This window comes from Heloderma suspectum, chromosome 4 (genome assembly GCF_057233095.1).
Source record: "Heloderma suspectum isolate Gila_16-S chromosome 4, 16-S_ref, whole genome shotgun sequence".
Lineage (NCBI taxonomy): Eukaryota > Metazoa > Chordata > Lepidosauria > Squamata > Helodermatidae > Heloderma > Heloderma suspectum.
This window is the reverse complement of record NC_139461.1, coordinates 221,492,920-221,520,576: the sequence shown is the minus strand read 5'-3', so window position 1 is coordinate 221,520,576 and position 27,657 is coordinate 221,492,920. Positions and strand designations below refer to the sequence as shown.

The following is a 27,657-nucleotide window of genomic DNA, read 5'->3' as shown; positions in this document are numbered from 1 at the left end:
GCTTGCTAGATATTAACTTCACATTCCTCAGCTACTCCCCTTCCCCACCAAAAATTGATTTGCCTTAAGTACTGGCTCACTTTTAAGGGTTGGGATGGTTGTGGTCCTGGTGGTGCTAAGAACAACAGAGATTCCTGTGGCATCTGGCATTGGCTTTCTTGAATTAGATTCCATCTTTTCAGACACATGACATGTTTTTATAAACACAAACATGCAAATAGGTATAGTTTGCATTTTTTTTCTCTATGGGGCCAAATGGTCATGAAATGCAAGGAGTACTCTCTGAGACAATTCTGGGCATTTCTAAACCAGCCTGAATTCCTGTATTTAAAACGTGGCTTTCTGCTTCCGTTTTAAATGCAGGATCACAACTGACTGCCTTTACGTGTGCTCCCCTTCCCCCCTCCTTCTCCCCATATCTGTGTCTTCCATTATCTTTCATTGATCTCGCTCCTCTTCTTGCCACTTTAACTCTTTTCAGGGATGAAACTGAAGCGGAACTCAAGGGGGGGGGGTAATTTGATAGCTCATTATCTGCGATCTATTTAAAAACGGAACAAAGGACATTTAGTGCAGGAGGGTCACGGCAGGGTCATTGTGTCATGTAAAGAGCCTGCAATCTTCTGTGAAGGAGCAATCTCAATCCCAGGATAAAAGCCCGGTGTGAAGGAGCCCTGTGTCTGAAGGTTAAACATATACAAGATCATTCACAATAGCAGTAATTGGTGATACAATCCTAGCTTTGCTAGGTTAATTCACATCTGTAGTTGAATAGGAAATCATTCTCTTGATTCAGAATTTAAATGAATTGAATTAAACTTCTTAATGTGTTCTAATTCAGCAATTTCCTGTTGGTGTCTCCTTCTGAAGTTACTTTGTTGAAGAATTGCAAGTTTCAGGTCAGCATTATAATGTCCTGGGAGATCAATTGATACAAGATTTATGTTTACTTCTTCTTTTGTATAGAGTCTGCCCTGTTTGTCATCTGTATAAAGCAAAAAGGTATTACTAACAGGTTCTAACATATATCTTGTTTGAAAATGAGCCAGTAATCAAGCCCCTGATGTTATAATTGATGTTATTAAGCCCTATAATAATGTTGTCTGAATAGATAAGAGTAAAGAGTTTTTTGCATATCATAAGCTTTATTTATTCATATTTCTAACCTGCCCGATCCCAAGAGCTTGGAGTGTGTAATGCTAATTTAATTTTTAATTGTTTAAATAAAATATTTTCATTTCAATAAAACAATGTGCTTGCTAGATGTGCTATATCAGATAGATGTGTTACATCAGCCCTGTGCCTCAGGGCTTCTGGTAAGTAGCTTGATCATTCCATGGAAGGCTGTAGCCTTGAGTTGATATATAAATCTAATTTATTTCTTTTCCTCAACAGGTCTTTGTGCACATTAGTGTGTAAGTGGACATACTCTTCAGAGAAAGGCTGGGATGATAGTTTTTGGAAACTGATTGGATTAGAAGATCTGGTGGCAAATAATTATGCAAAAATAGGTAAAATTATTAAGCGTTTTTTAATTGTACAAAGACAGCCTTCATAGAATTAGATAATGGCCCAATTCAGATGTAATGGGAATGGGTTTCCTCTTATGAGAATGCGTTGTGGGTGTGGTGAGTTTCGGACTTGCACACAACTGCCCTTTGCTCTCCTCCTCCTTTGTGCACGAGAGGAGCATTGAAAGCATTTGCTTTTGCTTTTGAACTAAACACAGTTCCTTGTTATGTCCAAACTTGGGGAGCTCTGACTTGTTCTAACTGTAGTTAAAATAAACTTGGATCAAGTAAGATAAGAAGGACAAAGCTAGATGGCTCAATCACATTTGTCCTAAAAAGTACAGGGAAACCATGATTAGCACATAGCATAGCAACCTGAAGCAGCAGGCAGCACTGAGGGCTGCTCCAAGTTTCAATAAAGGTGGTGGGTCTGCTCCCATGTAGAACCAGGGACCAGAGATTCCCCTGTTGACTACCTTAGGAGCTGTGAGTGTGAACTAATCTAGCGTAAGATGCACTCAGGGCGCAATCCTATGCTTGTTTAGACAGAGAAAAGTCCTACAATTCCCAGCATTCCCTAGCCAGCCATGACTGGCTGGAGAATGCTGGGAATTGTACACCTTTTTTCTGTCTAAAGATGCATAGGATTGTGCCCGTAAAGTCTTGGCATTTGTTTCCCCCCCCCCTTCTTAAATGCAGTCATGATAGCTATTACAAGATACACCTTTTAGTAGTTATTTCCCCCCATGCTAAAAGAGTATAAGCAGTAAATGAATGTTTGAACAGAAATTTGAGCAGCCTAATGGCTGATGTGCCCCATGGAGGAGATTTTTTTTAGCATAAATTATTTATGAAGTGCAAGCTAAGAATTGAATACAATATTTATATAGTGCATTTCAAGGACAGGGGAAAGCAGCTTTCCATTTTAAACAACTAAGTGTGCATGTTGAAAATGAGAACAAGTGCCTTAATAAATCTGATAATTCAGTGTAGTGAAACTAAAATGAAAAATATGTATAATAAGCAGTAAGGGTACAGCAATCTGGAAATGTCAGTTTTATACATTTACAGAGAATTTCTTTTGTGCAACTCCTAAACTGTAAATACAAAAACAAATATTGATCAATAGATTTCAGTGGCCTTGGTCAAAGTCTTGATTTTTAATTTTGCTAGATCAGCCTTACCTTGTCTCAAAACACAGATGTTTTTAGCAGATTCAGGAAGATATGTCTCTCTCTGAACTCAAAGATTTGTGCTGGTGTGTCTGTGGCATTATGAGTTATGATGTTCCTCCAGAGAAATTCTTGGTATTCCCAAACTTAATTGCTGGTGTTATGAGTCTTAAGATCAGATTGTTGGACACAACGACTAAGAATGGAATCAAGTTGTTGTTCTTTAGTTGCACCCTTTACAGTGTCTTCTGCAATCACCATGGGTTAGGAGTTCTGCTGAGGATTCTCCCCTCCCCCACTGCCTGCCCCCCACCCCCATGACACAGCCCCCAACCTTCTTGACAGGCCAAGACTCAGGGCTCCAGCAGCGGGAGTAGGGGAAACATGAGTTGCATGACTGTCTTCTTTTCGCACAACCATTGGATGCCATCCCATATCTTTAGGCTCAACTTAAACCCTGACCATATGAAAACCATATACCCATACACTGTTCCCCACTGTTCAGCTTCTTGCCTGTGTGCCAGCCGTGCCAGTGCTGTACAGTGATCTAATCATGACAGCTGGCTGCATAGAAATAAGGTGCACTCAGCACCTTGCTTTAACCAGGCCTGAGTTCCCTGAAGGAGTCTGGAGTGGTATTTGTATAATTTCTCTGTCAATCTGTGTGCATTGTGTATAAGTGACAGTGGATTAGATGATTAAGAGGGAAGGACTTGCTTTGAACATTCTAATTATTTTAGTAGCAGTTGAGTTTATGGAATTCAGTCAGGTGTTAACAGAGCCTCGTGTGGCGCAGAGTGGTAAGCGGCAGTATTGCAACCGAAACTCTCCCCACGACCTGAATTTGATCCCAGCGGAAGCTGGGTCTTGGGTAGCCAGCTCAGGTTGACTCAGCCCTCCATCCTTCCGAGGTCGGTAAAATGAGTACCCAGCTTGCTGGGGGAAAGGTAGTCACGACTGGGGAAGGCAATGGCAAACCACCCGCTTTAGTCTGCCATGAAAACGCCAGCGCAAGCGGCGTCCCTCCAGGGGTCAGTAATGACCTGGTGCTTGCACAGGAGGAACCTTAACTTTCATGGATCACTGCCTTGTTGTGGCGAAGGGGCTTGCGTAACTCAGTGAAGCCATAAGCCGTGCATGGCCACCCAAGACGGACAGGGCATGGCAGAGAGTTCTGACAAAATGTGGTCCACTGGAGAAGGAAATGGCAACCCACTCCAGTATTCTTGCCAAGAAAACCCCATGGAACGTATCACAAGGCTAAAAGATATGACGCCAGAAGATGGGACCCTCAGGTCGGAAGGTGTCCAATATACTACTGGGGAAGAGCAGAGGGAATTTCCACGTAGAGCCAGAAAGAGTGAAGCAGCTGGGCCAAAGCTGAAAGGACACTCAGCTGTGGATGTGTCTGGTGGTGAAAAGAAAATTTGATGCTGTAAAGAACAATATTGTTTAGGAACCTGGAATGTCAGATCAATGAATCAAGGTAAGCTGGAGGTGGTCAAACATGAGATGGCAAGATTGAACATCGACATCTTGGGAATCAGCGAACTCAAATGGACAAGCATGAGTGAATTTAATTCAGGTGACCATTATATCTACTACTGTGGGCAAGAATCCCTTAGAAGAAATGGAGTAGCACTCATAGTCAACAAAAGGGTGGGGAAAGCAGTACTGGGGCACAATCTCAAAAACGATAGAATGATCTCAGTACGAATCCAAGGCAAACCATTCAACATCACAGTAATTCAAGTCTATGCCCCAACAACTGAGGCTGGAAAAGGTGAGGTTGATTGGTTCTATGAAGACCTACAACACCTTCTAGAACTAACACCACAAAAAGATGTCCTTTTCATCATAGGGAATTGGAATGCCAAAGTAGGAAGTCAAGAAATCACCGAGATAACAGGCAAGCATGGCCTTGGTGTACAAAATGAAGCAGGACAAAGGCTAATAGAGTTTTGGCAAGAGAACACGCTGATCATAGCAAACACTCTTTTCCAACAGCACAAGAGACGACTCTACACATGGACATCACCAGATGGTCAGTATCGAAATCAGATTGATTATGTCCTTTGCAGCCAAAGATGGAGAAGCTCCATAAAGTCAGTAAAAACAAGACCTGGAGCTGACTGGGACTCAGATCATGAGCTTCTTGTTGCAAAATTTCGGCTTAAATTGAAGAACGTAGGGAAAACCACTAAACCATTCAGGTATGACCTCAATCATATCCCTTATGAATATACAGTGGAGGTGAGGAACAGATTTAAGGGATTAGACCTGATAGACAGAGTGCCTGAGGAACTATGGACGGAGGTCTGTAACATTGTTCAGGCGGCAGCAACTCAATCCATGCCAAAGAAAAAGAAATGCAAGAAAGCAAAGTGGCTGTCTGATGAGGCTTTACAAGTAGCTGAGGAAGGAAGGGAAGCGAAAAGCAAGGGAGAAAGGGCAAGATATATTCAACTGAATGCAGATTTCCAGAGAATAGCAAGGAGAGACAAGAAGGCCTTCTTAAATGAACAATGCAAAGAAATCAAGGAAAACAATAGAATGGGAAAGACTAGAGATCTTTTCAAGAAAATTGGAGATCTCTAGGGAACGTTTTGTGCAAAGACAGGCATGCTAAAGGACAAAGAAGGCAGGGACCTAACAGAAGCAGATGAGATTAAGAAGAGGTGGCAAGAATACACAGAAGAACTATACAGGAAAGAACTGAATGTCCCTGATAGCCATGATAGTGCGGTCACTGAACTTGAGCTGCACATCCTCGAGAGTGAAGTCAAGTGGGCCTTAGGAAGCATTACTAACAACAAAGCTAGCGGAGATGACAGTATTCCAGCTAAGCTATTTAAGATCCTAAAAGATGATGCTGTTAAAGTGCTGCACTCAATATGTCAACAAATTTGGAACACTCAACAGTGGCCGCAAGACTGGAAAAGGTCAGTTTACATTCCAATTCCAAAGAAGGGCAACGCCAAAGAGTGTTCAAACTACCGTACAATTGCACTCATTTCACATGCCAGCAAGGTTATGCCCCAAATCCTACAAGCTAGACTTCGGCAGTATGTGAACCGAGAACTACCGGAAGTACAAGTGGGGTTTCGAAGAGGCAGAGGAACTAGAGATCAAATCGCCAACATTCGCTGGATCATGGAGAAAGCAAGAGAATTGCAGAAAAATGTTTATTTCTGCTTCATTGACTATGCTAAGGCCTTTGATTGTGTGGATCACAACAAACTGTGGGAAATTCTGAAAGAGATGGGAGTACCAGATCACCTTACCGGTCTCCTGAGAAACCTGTACGAGGGCCAAGAAGCAACAGTAAGAACTGGACATGGAACAACCGATTGGTTTAAACTTGGGAAAGGAGTACGACAAAGCTGCATATTGTCACCCTGCTTATTTAACTTATATGCAGAGTACATCATGAGAAACACCGGGTTGGATGAATCACAGGTTGGAATTAAGATTGCCGGGAGAATTATCAACAACCTCAGATACGCAGACGATACCACCCTAATGGCAGAAAGTGAAGAGGATCTAAAGAGCCTCTTGTTGAGGGTGAAAGTGGAGAGTGCAAAAGCTGGTTTGAAACTCAACATTAAAAAAACGAAGATCATGGCATCTGGCCCCATCACTTCCTGGCATATAGGAGGGGAAGAAATGGAAGCAGTGACAGATTTTATTTTCTTGGGCTCCAAGCTCACTGCAGACGGTGACTGTAGCCATGAAATTAAAAGACGCTTGCTCCTTGGGAGGAAAGCTATGGCAAACTTAGACAGCATAGTAAGAAGCAGAGACATCACCTTGCCGACAAAGGTCCGTCTAATCAAAGCTATGGTTTTCCCAGTAGTAATGTATGGCTGTGAGAGCTGGACTATAAGGAAGGCTGAGCGCCGAAGAACTGATGCTTTCGAACTGTGCTGCTGGAGAAGTTTCTTACGAGTCCCCTGGACTGCAAGGAGGTCAAATCAGTCAATCCTAAAGGAAATCAAGCCCGAGTGCTCATTGGAAGGACAGATACTGAAACTGAAGCTCAAATATTTTGGCCACCTAATGCAAAAATAAAACTCCCTGGAAAAGACCCTGATGCTGGGAAAGATTGAAGGCTAAAGGAGAAGGGGACGGCAGAGGATGAGATGGCTAGATAGCATCACCGATGCAATGAATATGAACCTGAGCACACTCCGGGAGAGAGCAGAGGACAGGAAGGCCTGGCGTGCTATGGTCCATGGGGTCACGAAGAGTTGGACACGACTGAACAACAACAACAACAGGTGTTAACAATACTTAAAAGACAGGTTGGTGGCTTTGTTTTTCTTATGATGAAGAAAGAAGTTAAATAAGAGATTAACTCAGTCTTTTGACACCATTGTGGGTAAGCGAGCGAACAACCAGTGCACTGAGGGTTATTCATGGGGGTGGCTTAGTGTGACTGTGAACCCGCCCAATATCCATGCCTCCAGTTGACTTGGCCACAGGCTAGGATGTTGGAGGCTGCATGCCAGCAGTGGGTGAAACAATGAAACAACGAAATATGTTGAAAGTTATGCCCTTCCTTAAAATCAACAAAAAATGTAACTATACTTAAACTAACACCCACATTTAATTTCATGTTTAATTGATACAAAAGGTATTTGGTGATGGAAAGACCCCTCTTACAGTACACACAATCTCCCCTGAACTTTTGCCACAACAAACTGTGGGATTACATCTACAAAAATACTTGAACTTCAGACCTGATCTTTTACGTTTCTCAGTGTAGATTAACCTTTTAGGTTTAGAAAAATCCAGGTTTATTGTGGCCTTTTCTTTTATGAATTTACTAGTGACATACTTAAAGCTGTAGATTTGAGCTTTGAATTGCTGTGAGCTTCATTGATCTCTTCAGCATACCTGAGTGGTAGAAGAAGGTAGTGTCAAGGGCTCCTTGGAGGCCTCTCTCAGTCTAATCTAGTAGCTAAGTCCAGACACAGACAAAGGGATTCCTTTCAAAGCTTTATTTTTCTTTTACAACTTAACAACTCTACAGGTAGCAACTAGATCTGAGCAGCAGAGTACCTATGCCCTAAGTTATAACAGTTGGTCCCCGTTTGAAAGGGAATTACTGGCAGACCCCTGAACTTAAGGACTAGGGAGAGTCCCTCCCCTTTTCCCTTGGAGCCTCTGGGCGCAGCCTTTGTTTGCGTGCCAACTGGGCACTACGCCTCCTTTCCACGCCCTCCATCTGGCGCCGCTCTCTGCGTCTGCGTCGCGCATCCACTAAGTCTGCTATCTGTGCTCGGTCACTGCCTGGACTGCTTTCTAATCTAGGAATGCTGGTGGGAGGAATCTCTGTCAGCTGTGGGCCCTGGGAAAGAGGAGCGCGCTCCTCTCCCAGGAGCGACTGCTCTTCCTCAGAATCAGAACTACTCTGGGATTCTATGGGCTCAGTGTCCACCCTGACAGGTAGTTGATACAGGGTGAGGGTCCCGGGGGAGGGGCAAAGGAGAGATAAACTCATAGAATCATAGAATCGTAGGGTTGGAAGGGGCCTACAAGACCATCGAGTCCAACCACCTGCTCAATGCAGGAATCCAAGTCAGAGCATCCCTGACAGGTGGCTGTCCAGCCTCGTCTTGAATTCCTCCAGTGTGGGAGAGGCCACCACCTCCATAAGTAATTGGTTCCATTTTTGTATTGCTTTGACAGTCAGGAAGTTTTTCCTGATGTTCAGCCAGAATCTGGCTTCCTGTGACTTGAGCCCATTATTCCGTGTCCTGCACTCTGGGATGATCGAGAAGAGATCCTGGCCTTCCTCTCTGTGACAACCTTTCAAGTACTTGAAGAGCGCTATCCTATCTCCCCTCAGTCTTTTCTACTTATGGCTAAACATGCCCAGTTCTTTCAGTCTCTCCTCATAGGGCTTTGTTTCCAGTCCCCTGATCATCTTTGTGGCACTCCTCTGAACCTTCCCAGGCTTGTCTGCATCCTTCTTAAAGTGTGGTGCCCAGAACTGGACACAGTACTCCAGATGAGGCCTAACCAGTGCTGAGTAGAGGGGAACTAGTACTTCCCGGGATTTGGAAGCTATGCTTCTATGAATGCAGCCCGAAATAGCATTGGCCTTTTTTGCAGCCACATCCCATTGTTGGCTCATATTCAGCTTGTGATCGACAACAATTCCAAGATCCTTCTCGCTTGTAGTATTGTTGAGCCACGTATCCGCCATCTTGTAACTGTGCATTTGGTTTCTTTTTCCTAGGTGCAGAACTTGGCATTATCCCTAGTAGCATTTGTTTTCTTGTGCAAGCCAGTTGTGTCATGGCATTATAAAACACAGACATTAACTGGTCTCATTGCTTCCGCATAAGAGCTCTTTTACTTTGCTGAAGTATTTCTTTTTCATATTTAACTAGAAGTAGAATTAAAACTGAGGTTCATTACAACATTTAGGTTATATTATCCATCAATGCCCTTCCTTATGACCAGGATCCCATTCAGCAAACATCCTTTCCAATGTTAATGAAAAGTTTCCTGTTTGCAGATCCTGCCCGTTTTATTGTTTCCTGTTGATTGCAGCTGGCGGATTAGCAATAAATAACATCCTAATTGTCCATTGAACAGCGTTTCTTAACTGCCCTAATGTCAGTTTTTCTTCCTGCATCAGAGGAGGGGTGTTAATAGCTAGTTTTCTTCCATTATTTCTTCTTTTCATTTTTTAAAAACAGTGAAATTACATAATTATGCTATAAAAATGAAAATGGGGTCAGGGTGGGGAAGAAAGAGGACTTTGCTAAGTAAAACCTTCACTACTTTCTTCCCATCAAGAACAGAAACTGACACTGAGACAGTTAAGAGAAGCTATTCAATGGGCAGTTAAGGGTCTATTCATCTCTAATCTACTAGCTGTGATCAACAGGAAGCAATAAAATGGACTAGGCATGGAAACATTTAATTAAAGGCTCAGGAGCCCTGAAACCCTCAGTAGGACTTTGCACATCTACACTGGACAGGTTGGCACCATAATTGTTTTTTATTTACGGTGGGGCAGAGGGGACCCACAAATTACTTCTTGGAAAAAATATGGGAGGATAATACAGAAAACATTGGACTGCAGCTGTTTGACAACATCATTTTCTGCATTCTCAGTGAAAGTGAGTGAGCAATTCCAGAGAAAACAGCTAAGTGTAGAAGCAACATCTGTTAAATTTTCATGAACTCTAGACCTTTTAGATGCTGAAATCTGCAATCTATTCTTTTAAATAGCCTGATAAATTTTCATCCTCATTCCCTTACTTAAGGGGCTACTTAAGGGACCAAATAATGATTTTTCACTGAATAGCAATGCTTTATGTATAGCCTGATTTTTCTAAAGCAATGTGTATTTCTCCCAAAGTAGAAAATGTTGTAGAAGTGATGTGGCTATTTCTAGGGTAGTCAGTGCCTAATATTTTAAAAGCTAATGTACCATAAAGGTTCTTTATAAATCTGTTGTCACTAAATCTGTGATAGAATTATATGCTTTCAGACTTTACTTGCATTTTTTTTTTTCAAAACAAAAATTTTGGGAGAGAAAATACATCACTGAAATAATCTAGGGGTCTGGTCACTCATTACTTACTAGAAAGAAATCTCCGCCTAATATGAGTCTTGGGATTTCTCACCTCCCTTCCTATTGTCAGTAGCACAGGAAGAAACTAATGAGTGAACTGAGCATATACTGTGTTTATTTGTGCATGGTACTTCTCTGTGCACTGTGCTTTGAGAAAATGATGGAGGGAGAAGTTCAGCTGGATGGTCCAGTCAGGGAGGGACCACAGTTTAAAACGTTATTTTTATTTAAAATATAAATAACAAAAACAATATTACTATCAAAATCAATAACAATGCTTTAGATCCAGAGATCCCCTGCCACAGATGGAAGTGCTTGTTCCATTTACAGGAAGGACTGCAATCCAGAAGAGGCTCCCATTAGAGCACATATGAGCAACCCGCAACCCGCATGCGGCCCTGGGAGGCCTTCACTGCAGCCCACAGTGGGTGCCCAAGCCACCCACTGCCGAATATCCCCCCTGCTGAATTTTGCTGCTTCCCCAGGGTTTTCCTTTCCTGCTAGGCTGGGAGAAAAAGAAGCCTCTTCTTCCAGACCCAGCATGGAAAGAAAGGTGAATGGAAGGTAAGTGTGTGAACAGAGGGGAAAGTGTATAAATAGGGAGAAAAAAACTATGTATTGGGGTGGGGGGAGTGTGGATGGCAGGAAAGACGTGGGAATGAGGGTAGATGGCTGGGTCTGATTGTGGGGTTGTTCACATAACATGCTAACCCACACTCAGTGTTTGAGAGTGGGTTGTTTTGAACCGTGCGTTTTTTGTTGAACCGTAGGTTATCGTGTTGTTTCAACACGCCACTTTGGTCTCTGCTGGATTAGCCTATTGTCTGAATGCAGCCAGGGTGGCTTGTTAACCATGCAGTGTGGCTTGTTAACCACCCCGAACAACCCAACAACAAACCATGGGTTCTAAAGATGGCTTGTTCAAGAAAATAAGCCACACTACATGGTTAACATGCCACCCTGAATGCGTTCAGACAATAAGCTAATCCAGCAGTGACCAAAGTGGGGTGTGCGCACCCCAGGGGGTGCGCAAGATGATCCACTGGGGTGCATGAGCCGTCTGATAATTGAGCAGCCTCCTGCTGCCCTGACGAGCTGCCATTGTGCGCAATGATGGTGGTGGCAGAGGCAGCAGAATGGGATGGGAGCTTAGAGGGAAGCTCTATGGCATTTCTCTCTCGGCTCCAGTCCTATCCTGCTTCTGCTGCAGCCACTGAGAGCAACTGCACCAGTCTCTGCCAGGCATGGCAGAGGAAGGCACAGTTGCTTGCTTGGGCATGACACTGGAGCAGCTGCCATCCTGCAGAAGGAGAGCAAGTTTGTTCCAAATTTGCTGACCTTTTCTGTGACGACAAGTGGCTGTCGATATTTTTGGAAAAAAACAAACAGATTTTTTTTAAAAAAATAAACACACTAATCTGTACCTTCAAGGTAAGGGTGACGTTTTAACAAAGAGTGAGAAAGTAACTGCTTTTTGAAAGAAACTTGTGCTGTGGAGAGAGCATTTTGAAAATGGATGTTTGGAAATGTTTCCATCGGTATGTGATTTTGTTACTGAAATTATATAAGTGTGTCATCTATAAAAACTTTCTTATATGCACACTTCAAAACTTGGAAAAGGCTTTTTCTAACCTGTTTAAAAATCTTCCAAATAATTTCAGTGGGGTTTGAACCCATTTGTTAACAATATCAAAATGCAACACCTTCCGATTAGTTTGCAAGAACAACTGATTGACATCTAGGAAGATAGAAGTTTACCAGCTGAATTTCAACAAAAACCTTTGCATAATTGGTGCGTGGGATTGAAAAATAAGTATTATGATTTAGTAAGTGCAGCCAAAGATGCACTTCTTCCATCTGGATCTGCGTATGTCTGTGAGGTGACTTTTAACTGAACTTAGAACCAGACCTTTGAATCACTGTATCACAAAGTGTTAAACCAAGATTTTCAAAAATAATGAAGCATATTCAATCACATTGCTCTCGCTAAAAAAAATATTATTAATAATATTTTTCAATGAGAACAAAAACGGTTTTTATACCATTAATAAATAAAATAATTTAAAAAATATTGTTTATTTCATCTTTATCTCATCCTTTTTAATTTTATTTTTGTGTATGTTTTATAATGTACACAATATATTAGTACAGTAGTACATGTATATCATTTACAAGTAAATATACATATATTGGGGGGGTGTGCTCAATTTTTTTTTACCAATGGGGTGCACAATCAAAAAAATTTGGAGACCACTGCGTTAACCCACACTTCAACAAACAATCCATGGTTCAAAACAACCCATACTCAACCACTGAGTGTGGGTTAACAGCCCCTGTGTGTCTGTATATGTGTGTGAAAGAGAGAATGGGAGGAAGAAACGAGAGGGGGTGTTTGAAGCTATATTGCTCTCCCTCAGATGATGGAAGATTTGAAATGCTTGTATCTCTCTCAATGGATTTGGGTATAAGAGAAAGAGTGTGTGAAGAGAGAACGAATGAATGGAAGAGATAATGACTGGATGATGGATGAATAAATGGAGGAGAAAGGGGGTATCCCTGCACAGTTTTGAGTTTGCCCCTGCCTCCTTTTTGAATTTAGCCCCAACCACCACCACGATGTGGCCCCTAACCACTTTCTCCAAAGGGAATGTGGCCCTCAACCCTACAAAAGGTTGCCCATCCCTGCAGTAGAGGAAGGAGGGGAGACCATTTTTACTGATTTCCCCTGAAGGCTCTGCACCACCTGCTACAGACTGGAGCATCTGTTCAGGGGGCTGCAGGAGGAAAGAGGAATCCATGATCTAGCCTCTTCTCCCCAGCACGTCCACATTTCTGAGAACTGTGATAGGGCTTCCTTGTTACAGGATTAGGTTTCAGTTCCTTGTTTGTGTAACCCCTAGCTATATATTAATAAAAATCTACTCATATATTTATGTGCGAGAGTCTTTAACGATTAGGAAAAAAGAGTTCATAAAAGGAGTGTTTATGAAGACGTGAGCTTCACTCTCAATTATGTTTTAAGGGCTTGATTCTTACAGGATATTCCACATATTCTTTGGGCAGCAAATTGCTTTACAAGTGATACTTTAAAATGCCAGCGTTGGTTTGGTTCCCTGCCGTTTCGCCCCTGCGTGAGTTACACAGTGGCAGAATAATGGCCTTGACACCTTGCTAAGAAGCATCTAAGGTCAGTGGAGGTTAGAGACAATGCTGTGTAGCTTTGTGTGTCATTGGTAATATGTCAGAGGGTGAATTTCTGACCTGTGGTAAAAGGACTGACATGTGAAGTCACTGAGGCACATGAGGGAAACATTCAGCTATTTATATTGGCTAAGATCAAGAAAGCTATGCCTGAATCTTTGATTTAAGAAAAATGATGGCAAAGTAATATCAGCCTAAAGAATGGAAAGGCTACTTTAATCAGTATAGAGCATTTTGATTTTAAAGCACTGTCGTGAAATACTCTTTCTTTCTTTCTGCAAGTTAGGTTATGATAATCTCCTTTGTGGCTTTGTAACAGTGAGTGGTGTGTTAGCTAAAATTATGCTGATTTAAACTTCCCCATCCTGTTTAGAAGGAAGTTCAGGAGCACTTTTTTTATCCTTTCAGTTTTCATTTTTAGTACAGTTTTCATTTCTCATTTTTAGTACACTTTCAGAGTTGAAATGTTTCAGTGCAGATGTTGGCTTTAATCTTTATGGAAGCTCTTTTGTATATGGTGTTCCATGAATACTTTTTCAGGTTTTAGCTTAAATGTTATGTGAGGACTCATCCTGCAATAGAAGTGTTCTATCAGTTTCTTATCTTTCTGGGGTACTGAGCAGAACTGTATTTAAGTGACACAATATAGCATTTGCCGGATGACTTTAATGAACTCTGTGGTAGAATAAGGGCTGATTCACATTTGCATGGCTGGGATGTGCATCCCCTTACCACAGTTATAAGGAGATTCGTAACATGGACATTAATGTATGTGTATACAATTGTATGAGCAAATAGAACAAAAGGATTATGTCAGTCAGGTATATGCATATAGAACAAAAGGATTGTGTCAGTCAGGTATATGCGTATATAGCTATATGCACATACTGCCTGCATCACATGTGAGTGTTTTACATTTAGGGAGCAATCCTATGGACTGTGCCCTTGCTGCTCGGAAGCCCCAAAGCTTGGAGGCATCGGAGATTCTTATACTCTACCGGGCTGAATCCGGCAAGGCAGGAGGAGTGGTGGAGGCAAGGATGCTTTGGAGGGGGAGGGTAGGTGCTTTGGAGTGGGAGGGTAGGAGGCTGGAGGCGGTTCAGAATAAATCGTATCCTGGCCTCTCTGGTCTCCTCCCCTCCCTGTGCACTGGAACGCCCCCTTTCCCCCCTCTGTGAGGTCAATTTTCCAACCTTGGAGAGGCAGGCAGCGCAGTTCTCTCTGTGCTGACTGCAAGGGGGTGGGAGTCGGATCCCCAACCTCGGAAGGGGTTTTCCAAGCCATCCTATGGTCCCTGGGACACTTGCCCAGGGAACATAGGATTGCTCTCTCAGTGACGGTGGTGTATGCACACTTTCTTCTCCACTGCTTGCATTAGAGGTGGGCAGTAATGCTCTCCCAAAGTTTCCATGCTATCTGTAGATGGCAAAAATTGGTGGGGAGCATTTTACCAAATATTCTCTGGGGCAAGGTTAAATTCTCCATCAATTTGAAGGGAGGGAAGAAAATTATCTTCTAAGAAAAGTCAGCCCAGTTAAGACTGAATGAAACTATATCATTAGTTCATGCTGGTGGATGAAAGGAAGGAGTAAGGGCCAATCCCATTGCTTCCTTCAATAATAAAATAATATTAAACAACGTTAATACTGGATCCACAGTTACACCTCAAATTCTCCACGGACAGCAAAATTTGGGAGTCCATTTTGCCAAACATTCTCTAGGGGCACATCTAGACGTGACTTTTACTCCGGGGAAAGTACTAGTGGAGGTCCTTTTGATTAGACGACGCAGTCACCACCTCGCAGTCTTCCATGGTTTCCGCCCAGAAAATGTGGATTTCCAAGGTGTTGTTTTCCTCCAAACTTTTCAGCTGCTACGGCTTCACCGCGGTGGGGTGCACTGTCTAACCATCCCTCAGGGTGACAGTGTGGTTTGCGTTGGGCGTAGAGTGCACGGTGAGTGACAGTGTGAGGCCTTTTTCCTCCCCCCTCTATTCCCTCTCTGTCTTCCCAATCGCTTCTCATACTGCCAGCAGTTGCGATGGGAGAGGGGATGGGAGAGGGAAGCGGCGCTTTGTGCCGCCGCCAAGAGCAACTGCGCCCCTCCCTGCCGGGGCTCTGCTTGGCAGAGAGGGACGCAGCTGCGATGGGAGAGGGAAGCGGTGTTTCTTGCTGCCAAGAGCAACTGCGTCCCTCTCTGCTGGGGCTCTGCTCAGCAGAGAGGGACGCAGCTGTGATGGGAGAGGGAACTGGAGTTCGTGCTGTCGCTGCTGCGAGCAACTGCGTCCCTGTCTGCTAGGTGCTGTTCATTGTGGCGGTGGCAACAGCGCTCGCGGGCTTCTGCACTGCAGCAAAACTGCACAGTAACTAGCCCCCCTATATCTAGGTCATTGGGCATCCACAGCATGCACAGCTCCAACGATGCAATAGACCCAGTTGGCACCATGTAGATGGGGCCCAAGAGCGGGCAGAAATTCTCCAACTGTTCAGGAGGAGCTTGAAAAATAAGGTTTTCAAAGAACTATCAGAAAAGTATTTTTTGAGAAATTTCAGCCCTAGGTTGTATAGGATCTCTGGTCTGTAAGTATTCTCTCTAACTGCCCCATAACTGGATTTCCCATGTATTCATAATCTCTCTTCACCCTCCTAGTTTTTTGACCACAGAGCTGACTGGATAGACAAACATTCCAGGCCTAACCATGGTCAGTAGGAACATAACGTAAGAATACGATTGTGGTATAGTATGTAACATAAATTTCGAGTCAGATCAGTTGCCTAAATTCAGTGAGAGTTATGCTAGGATGAAAATGCTCCTTTAAGGTTTTTTCCCAGGTGCCTCATTACATTAGGAAAGAGAACTAGTCTCCTCTTCGTACTCTTTGTCTTCCTCCTCCCTTCATCTTTGAAATGTAGCCAATAACAGTTCCACATAAAACACAACTTGTTCTGCATGACAGGTTAAAAGCTGCTCTTGAACGAGTAAATGTGTCATAGCTGAGTCAGCTGGACCCCCTTGCTGGGTTTTTCTTTTGTTATTTTTAAGGCTAGTGAATACTAAAATGTCTCATTCTATTAAATATTAGTACGACTTTGGACCCTGTGATTTACTTACTTGGGTTGACTAAAGATGTATTGTTGTCCGCCTCATGTGTTACGTCTGGTAAATAGCCAGTTACTATGGCAACTGCCTGGAAAGGTGGTGGGTCATTGGTACCACATAAATTTCTTTAAACAAAACACGAGCATAGCAAATTCCAGAGCTAGTCTTTAGGAAAGGATAAAAGGAAAGGAAAAGTTTCAGACAGCTTTTTCCTTTGGTAAACTTGCTTCTCGCTTCACAGGGGGAAAATCTTCTAAAAATGGGATGTCTGCTGTGAAATAGAGGGTGCCATGAATGAAGGCTCTGCAATAGGAAGGGCTCTGTTTTTCTCAGACAGCTATTTAATGTGAAACAGAAAGTTATTTTATTTCAGATTATTGTTTAACTGAGTTTAGATTATTTTTAGATATTCTTATTGTAGAAACACTGTTAAAGGATTCACACAACCAAATAAGCCAAAGGTTTGCTTTTATAGTAAGCTTGTTCTTCATTTCGTCCTGGAGACAGACACCTCCTCCTACATAGTACGTTTTGCTTGATATAGCTTTGCTTTTGGCCCACTGTAATCTCAAACTCTTAGGAATATTATCATGTCTGGGTCTGTTCTCATCTTCCATGTATATAATGAATGAGGATAAAAAGGATAGTGTCCTCCTGGACTTGTCCCCTGACCTCCATGCATCTGTTGGTCCAGCCTCTGACCTCCATGTATTCAGCAATATGTGAGAACGGGCTGTATGCACACAGTGTCTGCGTCTGCAAATTTGAATCTTGGCTCAGTCATGATTCTTGACAGACCCTGTGAGCATACTGCCCATCCTTACCTTCTGCTGAAGGCCTAGGGCCAAGGCCGGGCAGCATGATGCCACACCACCGCCATGCATTCATTATGGATGTGGAAGTTAAGGTGAAAATGGGTCTTCTGTTTTCATGTGATAATGTTTGGGTGACCTTACATATCAATGGCAACACTGGATGGTCTATTTACAATGGAGCATAGGAAACTGTCTTATACTAGCTCAGAGTATGTGTCCATTTAGTCCAGTATTGTCTACTCCAGCAGGGTTCTCTAGAATTTCAAGTGGAGATGACCTCACATCACCTGCTATCTGATCCTTTTAACTAGAGATGCCAGGATTGAACATGGAACATTCTGTATGCCAAACTGTGCTACCAAAACTATGTGGGAACCTTTTCCCCAAGGCATGGGCTTGTCTGGAAATTAAGCTCTGGACCTCTTGCACACAAGGCAAGACTCATATCTCTAGACCACTACTTAATTCCCTTAAATCTCATATGACTGCTTGATTGTCAGTACTGTATAATTCCCAGTACCAGCAGTGAAGTTAGAGGATTGTTGCCTTGTTGTTTGACTCTCATAATTTTGCCTTTTTACTTCCCAAGCAGATGAAAAAACTAAGATGCACACAGCTGAATACAGCTTAAATAGAAAGTGTTGACTGTAGTTGCGTATACCCCATCTTTTCAGTGCATTTGTATCGCTCATGGTGTCTTACAACAATTAAAAACAGCTCCCATAGGAAAAAAATAAAACAGCACAAAAACAAAACAGGTTTGGTAGAGAAAAGCATTCATTCTATTACACAAAAGCCATTGGCCTGATAAGACAAATGTTTGCCAGAAGAGAAATGTTTGAACCAGTCTGCAAAAACAATAAGAGAGGGGGCCAAATGGATCTCTGCGGGTAAGGGATTTCCACATCCTGGGTGCAGCCACTGAAAAGGCCTTCTTTCTTGTTCGGAGCAGTCGTGCCTCAGGGAAATGCAGTATGGATTCTCTAATAGATCTTAGGGAACAGGCAGGCTGGAAGAGGAGGAGGAGGAGATGTTCTCTCAGCTATCTTGGACGCAAGCCAAATGGGGATTTAAAAGTAATCACCACTACTTCAAATTCTGCCTGGAAACAAATGGACAACCAGTGCAATTGTTGCAAGATAGATGTGGTATGATCCTATGGGTGACCACCCATCAGCATCCTTGGTACCACGTTCTAGACCAACTGAAGTTCCCGTGTAGAAGGCATTACAGTAATTCAACTTAGATGTAACTACGGCATGTGCTATCATGGCCTGGTCTGATCTTCTCTTCTCAGGAATGGGCACAGCTGGCACACCAACCTACACTGGGCAAAGGCACTCTGCCCACAGCAGCTGTCTGGCCATCCAGATGTGAAACCAGATCCAGGAGTACCCCCAAACCATAAACATGATTTTTCAAGGGGAAAACAGGCTGTATCCATATTACAAAGTTGATCTATCTCTTGAACTTGTCTAGATTAAGCTTCAGTGTATTAGCCCTCATCCAGCCCACTATTATCTCCAGGTACTAGTTCAGGACATCAGCAGCGTTCTTGGTATAACTGATGAAAAGGAGAAATAGAGCTGTATGTCATCTGCATATTGATGACAACATACTCCAGATCCTTGGATAATCTCTCCAGCAGCTCTGTATAGATGTTAAATAGCATGGGGGACTACCTCTGGGCTCTGCCTTCTTTCTGTCCCCATTCTTGACCTCATCTTCTGTACTGTGTTGGAGGATCCTGTCTGCGTTGGCAGTGGCATCCATTCCTGCTTACCTTACTATTCAGCATCTTCCCTTAACCAAAAATTCAAACTTTCTGGCACACAGCTCAAACTCTTAACTACCACAATAAACCCACTCACGTGTACATTCTAGTCAGGTCTCAGGCTGGCAAACTTTAATTACACAAGGCACTGTGCACACATTTTCTCTGGATGTGCTAGTTCATTTTCAAAAGGAAGTTGTGTTTGGAACACTTCGCTTCAGCCATAGAAGCCAGGGCCTTCACAGTGCTAGTTATGTCTTAAGTCCACACCATTTTGACCTTGGCCACAGAGGATTCATGTGAAAGCCTTTGGGTGGATATGAGATTAGCTTTAACAAACCACAAAACATTGCACTGTTTTCTTAGAGGGAATAGTAACTGTTTTCCACCCAAGTACTGAACACTATTAAAATGGCACATATACTCTGTTGAAAACGACACAAGTGTAGCTGTACGAGTAAGGCATCCATGTTTATCTGAATCTTAGAAAAATGCAATTATACTGTTGATATAAACTGTTGAACTGTTATGATTAGCGTTTCACAACATGTGTGTGTTTAAAAATAAAATGGAGTATTATCTGTGCTTGGTAAATAAAGTGAAGGGTGTATCAGTTCATGGACAGAAGGAGGGCAAAGGATCACTTTCAAGCACAGAAAAAATAGTGTTTGTCTCCAACAGGCTGGTACAAAAATGTTTGATTTTTGTGCATGTTTTTTCCTTGTGTCTGCTCAGGAAATGAAGTTCTCACTCCGGGAGCTCCAGTTGGAAATGGTCTAACACCAGAAGCTGCAAAAGACCTGGGCCTTCCTAAGGGGATTGCGGTAGCTTCGTCTCTCATTGATGCTCATGCTGGAGGAATAGGTATTCTTTGAGATAATGGCTGTCTTTGCTCTGCCTCACTTACCTCGCGTAAGCAGAGGCTCGTGTTGCAGAGCCCACAGGGCAGGACAGAAGCATTCTGTATGTATTTTCAGTTTCTGTGACCAAGTGGATAGAATCAAGTAAAACAGGCTTATGGCCAGGAAGACTTTGAAGAAACTATTAATCAGAATAGATCAGCATGTGTATACTATACTGGCATCCTACTTTGGACAACATGGCTATCAGTTAGGATGACTGAGAGCAATAATGGTCATATGCAGGGATTGGATTTAAATGGCTTTTCAGAGCAATTCCAGTCCTATAATCTTCTGACACCTGTAATCTTGTTCAATATATCTCAACACTTTCCATCGTCTTTTTGCTCTAAATACATTGGCAACATTCAGATATTTTTAAAAGTAAGGTTGCATACATTTACCTGGTTATAATGCAGATGTCCCATTGACATAAGGGAGTTAAAACAGAAAAGTTCCTGTATGTTGACTTACCATGTTATTTGCTTCATGCGTTCTTCGTGTGTAAAATACGGTTACGTAGCACCTTTGACCAACCTGTCATGTTAAGTCCATGTCTAGTAAATTAACCCAACTTCATTACTATAGAGCCCCCACAAATACTTTGAGCGGTTGTATGGGATTAAATGCAATGTTAGTCCTACTTAGAGTAAACCCACTGAAATTTATTTGATTTGTACACCATCTTTCTAGACAAATAAAACCTGGCTGGTTGGGAAAAGCTGGGAGTTGTAGGACTCTTTTCTGTTTAAACATGCATAGGATTGCACCCTAAAACAGTAATAAAAGGAATGGCTAACTTAGGGCACAATCCTATTGATTTTGCCCCCAATGATCAGAAAATCCCAAACTTGGAGGGTTCCAGTCATCCAATGCAGGGAAGGAGAGTGGCAGTGGCGATCTTTGCCTCCCTGTCCTCCCACCCTGCATATTTCTCTAGACAAACTTTTCTGTCCATCTAGCTGGGGTGCTTCAGAGGGCAACGGAAGGAGACTGGAAGAGGCTCAGGATAACTTGTATCCTGGGCTCTCAAGTGTCCTTCCCACCCACCGAAGCGCCCCGTCCCCCCTCTAGAGGTTGATTTTCCAACCTCGGAAGGCAGCCGGGACAGTTCTTTCCACGACAACTATGAGAAATGGGATCAGATCTCTGACTCCCCCCTCCGAGGTTGGAGTGCTGTCTCTGACCTTGGAGGGGTGAAACCTCAGTGTCCTGTGGCCACTCAGACAATGTCTAGGGGCCATAGGATTGCTCCATCCAGAGCTATTCATTTCAGTGGGTCTACTCTAAGTAGGACTAACGTTAGATTTAACCCATGACATTTTCTGTATTCCCTAGAAAGTAGAGAGAGTTTGCATTTGATTATGGTAAGTCAGCTGATGGCAGTAGGCTAGGGAAATCAACTGGCATATCGAGAATTTGTTTTTGGAGTTTTTTTCTTCTTAGAAGTAGGGATATTTGCTTCCTTTGTGATGAGTAGGGTCAGGGTAGAACTTCCTCTGGAAAGTAGTCTTGAAGATGGAAGATGCTTCCCATTCCTATTTGCTGGTGAAATTCAGATTGATGCCAGGCATTGTCCTTTACTTCTTTAGTCCAGTCATTTTTGTTTCTAGGGATTTAAATGGGTTCTGTGGTTCATTTCCAGCCAAGAACTGGAGAGCAACACATTAAAAAAGAAATTCTCATTTTTATATGGAAGGTCAAGATAGAAGGGATTAATTGCGTTGCACTGGAATTGGATTTCCCATGCCCCCATACACCCCCCTGCGCGCTCTCTCTCGCTCTCGCTCTCGCTCTCTCTCTCTCTCTCACACACACACACACACACACACACACACTTACCAATGATCCTCTAAAGCCTCCCTTTCCTTCTCTCTCACCCTCTTACTTAGTGGCAGTGGCTGCTGTAGTGGCCGTAGTCAAGGAGGAGGAAAGAAAGTTGGGAGATCTTTTTCTCCCTCTAGTGCTTAATTTGCTGCTATGCAGTGTGCCAGGGACAAGCAGGCCTGCAGAATATAGTTTTCCTAAGGAATCTTGTGTCAGTGGCCCGTGGAAAACTAAATTGCCTAGGTCTATTTATGCCCTGTTCCACTGTGCATGTGGGAGGAACTTTGCTTCTTCCCACTTTTCTCTGGCTGTGGGAGCAGCAGCAACAATGTCCGCCAACAGTGGGTGGGAGGGATGGGTTTGGAGGATCATGGGTGGGAGGGAAAGAGAGTTGGGGGATGACTGATTAGAAGAGAGAAAGGAGTGGGATTCTTCTCTGGCTCACATTAAAACCTGGAGAAGATTTGGAGGGTCATAATACTTGCCTTGTACTTGACGCGAGCGCGAGTGTTCTGAGTGCCCAAGGCTTGTATTTCCAAGCAAGGCAATACACATCTTCCTCCAGCAACTAAACAGTGGTGATGCATAAACAGTCAAGGGATAAACTGGCCATTATCAGTGGGTATATCTGTCCTATTTCATAGATTCAACAGGGGGCTAAGATAAAATAGCCTCCCCCCACCCCCCTGCCCACAAAGAGGAACTGGCCCTTGCAGTGATTACTGGAAGCCAACATGGATTTGTCAAGAACAAGTCCTGCCAGACAAATCTGATCTCATTTTTTGATCAAGTAACCTCCCTTGTGGACTGTGGGGATGCTGTGGACATAATATACCTCGAATTCAGCAAAGCTTTCGACAAAGTGCCCCATGGTATCCTGATGAGCAAACTAGCTCAAAGTGGGCTAGATGAAACAACGATCCGGTGAATCCACAGTTGGCTACAGAATCGGACTCAAAGAGTGCTTATCAATGGGACCTTCTCAAACTGGGGAGAGGTAACGAGTGGGGTACCGCAGGGCTCAGTCCTGGGCCCAGTGCTCTTCAACATTTTTATTAATGACTTGGAGGAGAAGGTACAAGGAATGCTTATCAAATTTGCAGATGACACAAAATTGGGTGGGATAGCTAATACACTGGAAGACAGAAACAAAATTCGAAGTGATCTGGATAGACTGGAGCGCTGGGCAGAAAACAACAGAATGACATTTAATAGGGATAAATGCCAAGTTTTGCACCTAGGAAAAAGAAACCAAATGCACAGTTACAAGATGGGGGATACGTGGCTCAGTAACTCTACAAGCGAGCAGAATCTTGGAATTGTTGTCGATCACAAGCTGAATATGAGCCAACAATGTGATGTGGCTGCAAAAAAGGCAAATGCTATTTGGGGCTGCATTAATAGAAGCATAGCTTCCAAATCCTGGGAAGTACTAGTTCCCTTCTACTCAGCAGTGGTTAGGCTTCATCTGGAGTACTGTGTCCAGTTCTGGGCACCACACTTTAAGAAGGATGTAGATAAAATAGAGAGGGTTCAGAGGAGGGCAACAAAGATGATCAGGTGACTGGAAACAAAGCCCTATGAAGAGAGACTGAAAGAACTGGGCATGTTTAGCCTTGAGTAGACAAGACTGAGGGGAGATATGATAGTGCTCTTCAAGTACTTGAAAGGTTGTCACAGAGAGGAAGGCCAGGATCTCTTCTCGATCATCCCAGAGTGCAGGACACAGAATAATGGGCTCAAGTTACAGGAAGCCAGATTCCAGCTGAACATCAGGAGAAACTTCCTGACGGTTAGAGCAATACAACAATGGAACCAATTTCCTAGGGAGGTGGTGGGCTCTCCCACACTGGAGGCATTCAAGACGAGGCTGGACAGCCACCTGTCAGGGATGCTCTGACTTGGATTCCTGCATTGAGCAGGGGTTAGACTCGATGGCCTTGTAGGCCCCTTCCAACCCTACTATTCTATGATTCTATAATTAGGCACTTATCCCAAGGGTCTGGTTCATACTGGAGCTGCCTGCATGGTGCAGGGCAGGGGCTTGTGCATCACACTATTTGATGCTGCCCTAGCTCAATGTATGAACAGGGTCTCTTCTTCCAGAAACTGGGAATGGAACTGTCCCTGTCTTCAGGACCACTGTTCAGAAGGTCTGTCAGAAAGGAAATTTGCAAGAAATTTTGCTGGCCTGAATATAAGCATAAGAGAGCCATGTTGTGACAGCTCTCCAAAATATATGTTCCAAATCTGTAGAATGCTAAAGTTCTTTTTACAACGAATATCAGTTGGACGGATTAATAAGTTGCTACATTCTTGGCATCTCCAGTCAAATGTGGCCTCAGCAAAGGGCAGGATGTTTGTTTTGCACTATTACAAGTTTATATGACTGCAAACTCAGGGATACAGAGAAACCACGGTGGGAGAGGCCGGTGCAAATGAGGCCACTTGATTTTAAATGCCAGATATGAACTTAGGTTTTGAACACTAAGCCTCAAGGGATGAAAATATTTGCCCACAGCAGACTCAAGAGATTTGATACTCTCCATAATAGATACATTAAATAGTTTAATGTGCATTTCGTTTATAATCCAGCACGATTCCATTTTCAAGCTCCGCCTGTTTTAGTATTAAACCAGAGAGGCTGTGCATGTGTGTGTTTATTTTAGAGATGGAAGATGCCATGCCAGAACTTAGGGCTACTAAAAATCTTCTCAGCTGTTTTCCTTTTCACATGTTAGTCTTGACATTCGGTTAACCCTTGGTTGTCCTTTCCGGTTACACAGTAAATGGGCACCAAAGGTCAACCTAGAACCACAACTAATTATGTTATTTATTATGGAATAACCTAAGACCAGCAAACTGAAGTGACGCAGGTAGGAAAGTTGCATTTGGCAAACATGTAACAGTTGGAATATAATTGTGAAAAGAAAGAATTAGGAAGACACACTGCCCAGTAGCTTGTCTGTGCAGAACATGAGATGTGTACACCAGTGGAGTTTGCTAGATAAGTGACAGTGAAGCAGCACATTCACAATTGTAAAAGCACTGTCTATTGATTGCTGAGTGCAGTGCACATAGCCAATGACACCTGTTGACGTGGTTTGCTGGGGTGAGGTGGGGTGGGGAAGAAGGGAATTTCGACCCATACCTTTAAGTACCTCCAGGGGGTGGTGGAGGTAGGGGATACTTCAATCAGCATTCTTTAAGGCAGGGATGGCCAGCCCTGGCCAGCATTGGCTATGCTGTATAGGGCCGATGGAAGTTATAGGCCCAAACATCTGCAGGACCACATCTGCAGATGCCGATCCCTGGTGTTAGGGCACGGTGACTGACTGTGTATTAACACCTGTGGACAGCAGCAGCTTGCACTATGCCAGGAGTGACATCCAGTCACCAACAGTACGCTTGCAGGATGCTGACTGAGCATGATGCTGACTGAGGTGTTCCCTGCCTCCACAGCCACTTCAGAGTGCTTTAAGACCTTAGAAGGAATCCCTTTCCTCGTTGACTGTCATGCAGTTGCTGCTGGTTGTCTTGCCTAGGAACTTTTTCTCTGGCCACCACTGCGCATGGCACAAAACAGGTTAGGGATAGAATACTAGTGTGTTAAGCACCGAGTCCAGTCTCACAGATTTGGCAGTATAAGAACAAAGAATAAGTGCAAACAAAATCCAGTTGAAAAGGCATTAGGGGCCAAACTAGATGCAGTGGTTTAGCTGAACCAGGGCTTGCCGGAATGCAGTGCTGGCACTTTGTCTATTAGCAGGGATGCTGATGTCATCTGCTACCTGCCCACTCCACCCCCCGAATTCCTTGTTCCTTTTGAGCTTAGCTGCAGTAGGTGGGCTGTGGGTGGGTAAGTGGGCTGTGGGTGGGTAGTGGTGGTGATGATGCATTTTCTGAGCAACAATATATAGTTGTGAGCTATCTCTGTATTTTGGGGTGCCCTGGACTTCAAGCTCATGAGCTTTACAAAAGACCAGCTCCTGGTAGTGATGAAAACTGCTAGAACTGGTTTCTTGATATGCATCAACGCGGCTGCCTGCATTTTCATATTTGGAGGCGTGGCTATGGGGACAGTCATGATGAGCCCCACACTTCAAAATTTACCACTGCACCACTGACTAGACGTGATGGTAAAACACATAATTAGCAACCATGTCTAGTTTAAAAAAGAAGAAGAAGAAGGTGCGAGTAGGTGATTTTCACTGCAACACAGCATGCAGGAAAGGGAAGTTGAAACTTTCCTTCCTCTACCGCAATCCTGATGAAAATTATCTCCTCACACACATTCCTGCTATTAACCCTGGAAGCTCAGAAGAAGGTAATTTTGGTGGTAATTTTCATTGGGACAATTGCTGTGAAAGCAAGGATTAAACCTCCCCTCTCTGCATGCTGCTGCCCTAACAAGAATCAGGCCCTGAACTTCTCACCAGAAGAAGCAATCAGTCTGAAAGCAGAGTCAAAGGGTGATGAGGGAAATCAAAATTCAGAGAAGCAGTATAAGGTAAACAGAACATGGAAACAAACAACAGGCAAGACCATAGATCCTACTGGCAGCTTCTTCCTTTTAAAAATAGTTGCTGGGAAGGTGGAACCAAGTGAGACAGGATGCAGTTGGGTCTAATTGCCAGGTGAAACACAGAACAGTTAGAAGTGGCTTCTGAGCCCAATTCTAAATGTTTTTGTTTGGAAATAAGTACCACTGACTACAAGGAATACTGAGGACTACAATTTAACTTTCTTTCTGCCATTCTGCCATTAATCTACCCCAGAGTTCATTTCAAAAGGGGAACTAAAACTGCCCTAAGCATGTATTCATTAAAGACATTCCATCTGCCCAGTCTAGTGCTACATGTAGAAGACTGGGGAAATTTCATCCCAAACCCTGTGAAAATTCTCTTTTTCTACATAAATATTGAGCAAAATAAATATGTGAAGTGAGAAATGTTTTGTTTCCATCCATGGATTTGTCGTATTCCAGGCACTGGAATTTGGTACCACAAAAAGAAGAGAATGGAAGGATGGCAATTTGGCATTTGTCTCTTAAAGGGACACAAATGTGTAATTAATTGATTAGTTAATTAATTAATATGTAGAGCACCCTTCATTAAGTATTTCCAGGATGGTAACATGCAATAATTATAAAACAGAGAAATTAAAAGCAAGCAGCATAAAAATAAGTTAAAAGACCTGCAAAAATAAAAAAGGTATTTCCCTGGTGCTGAAAAGACATTAACATAGGTTTTAAGCAAGGGAGAAAATTCGTTAAAAGGAGCACTACAACCGAGAAGGCTCCCTCCCCGTTTGCCACCTGCCTTACCTCAGACACAGGAACACCTTGAGAAGGGCCTCTGAAGATGATCTCAGCACATAGGTAGGTTGATGTGTGAACTAACAGTAATTCCGTTACCCAGGTCTCAACTCAGGTAGTGCTTCAACGTGATCACCAAGACTTTGAATTGTGTTTGGAACAGACTGAGAGCCAGTGCATCTTTTTAAGCACTGGCAAGATGTGCAAATCCAAGTAATTCATCTGAATCTCAAACTCCAGACCGTTCCATCTGAAATTGGTTACTGAAAAATACGTATTTTTGGTGGTCTGAGAGCCCAAATTGGATATGGTTCAGACAGTATTTGGATTATGGTTTAAGTAAAATGCCATGGAAATAAAAGTAGCTGCCAGTGTTGTTGGATTCCAGAGATTATTGTTCTAAACTATACTATTTCTTAAAGACTTTGGCCCTACTCCAGCTAAA

At 43.2% G+C, this 27,657-nt stretch overlaps 1 protein-coding gene across 2 annotated transcripts in view; it reads left to right on the top strand.

The window, feature by feature from the left end:
- The window catches only part of FGGY (FGGY carbohydrate kinase domain containing), a 224,942-nt gene that overhangs the window by 81,550 nt on the left and 115,735 nt on the right, over positions 1–27,657 (top strand). For both annotated transcript variants that reach the window (XM_084852367.1, XM_084852368.1), the window contains 2 exons: positions 1,396–1,511; positions 19,905–20,033. In XM_084852367.1, coding sequence (XP_084708493.1) covers positions 1,396–1,511; positions 19,905–20,033 — 245 coding nt within the window. The remainder of the gene's footprint in view (positions 1–1,395; positions 1,512–19,904; positions 20,034–27,657) is intronic.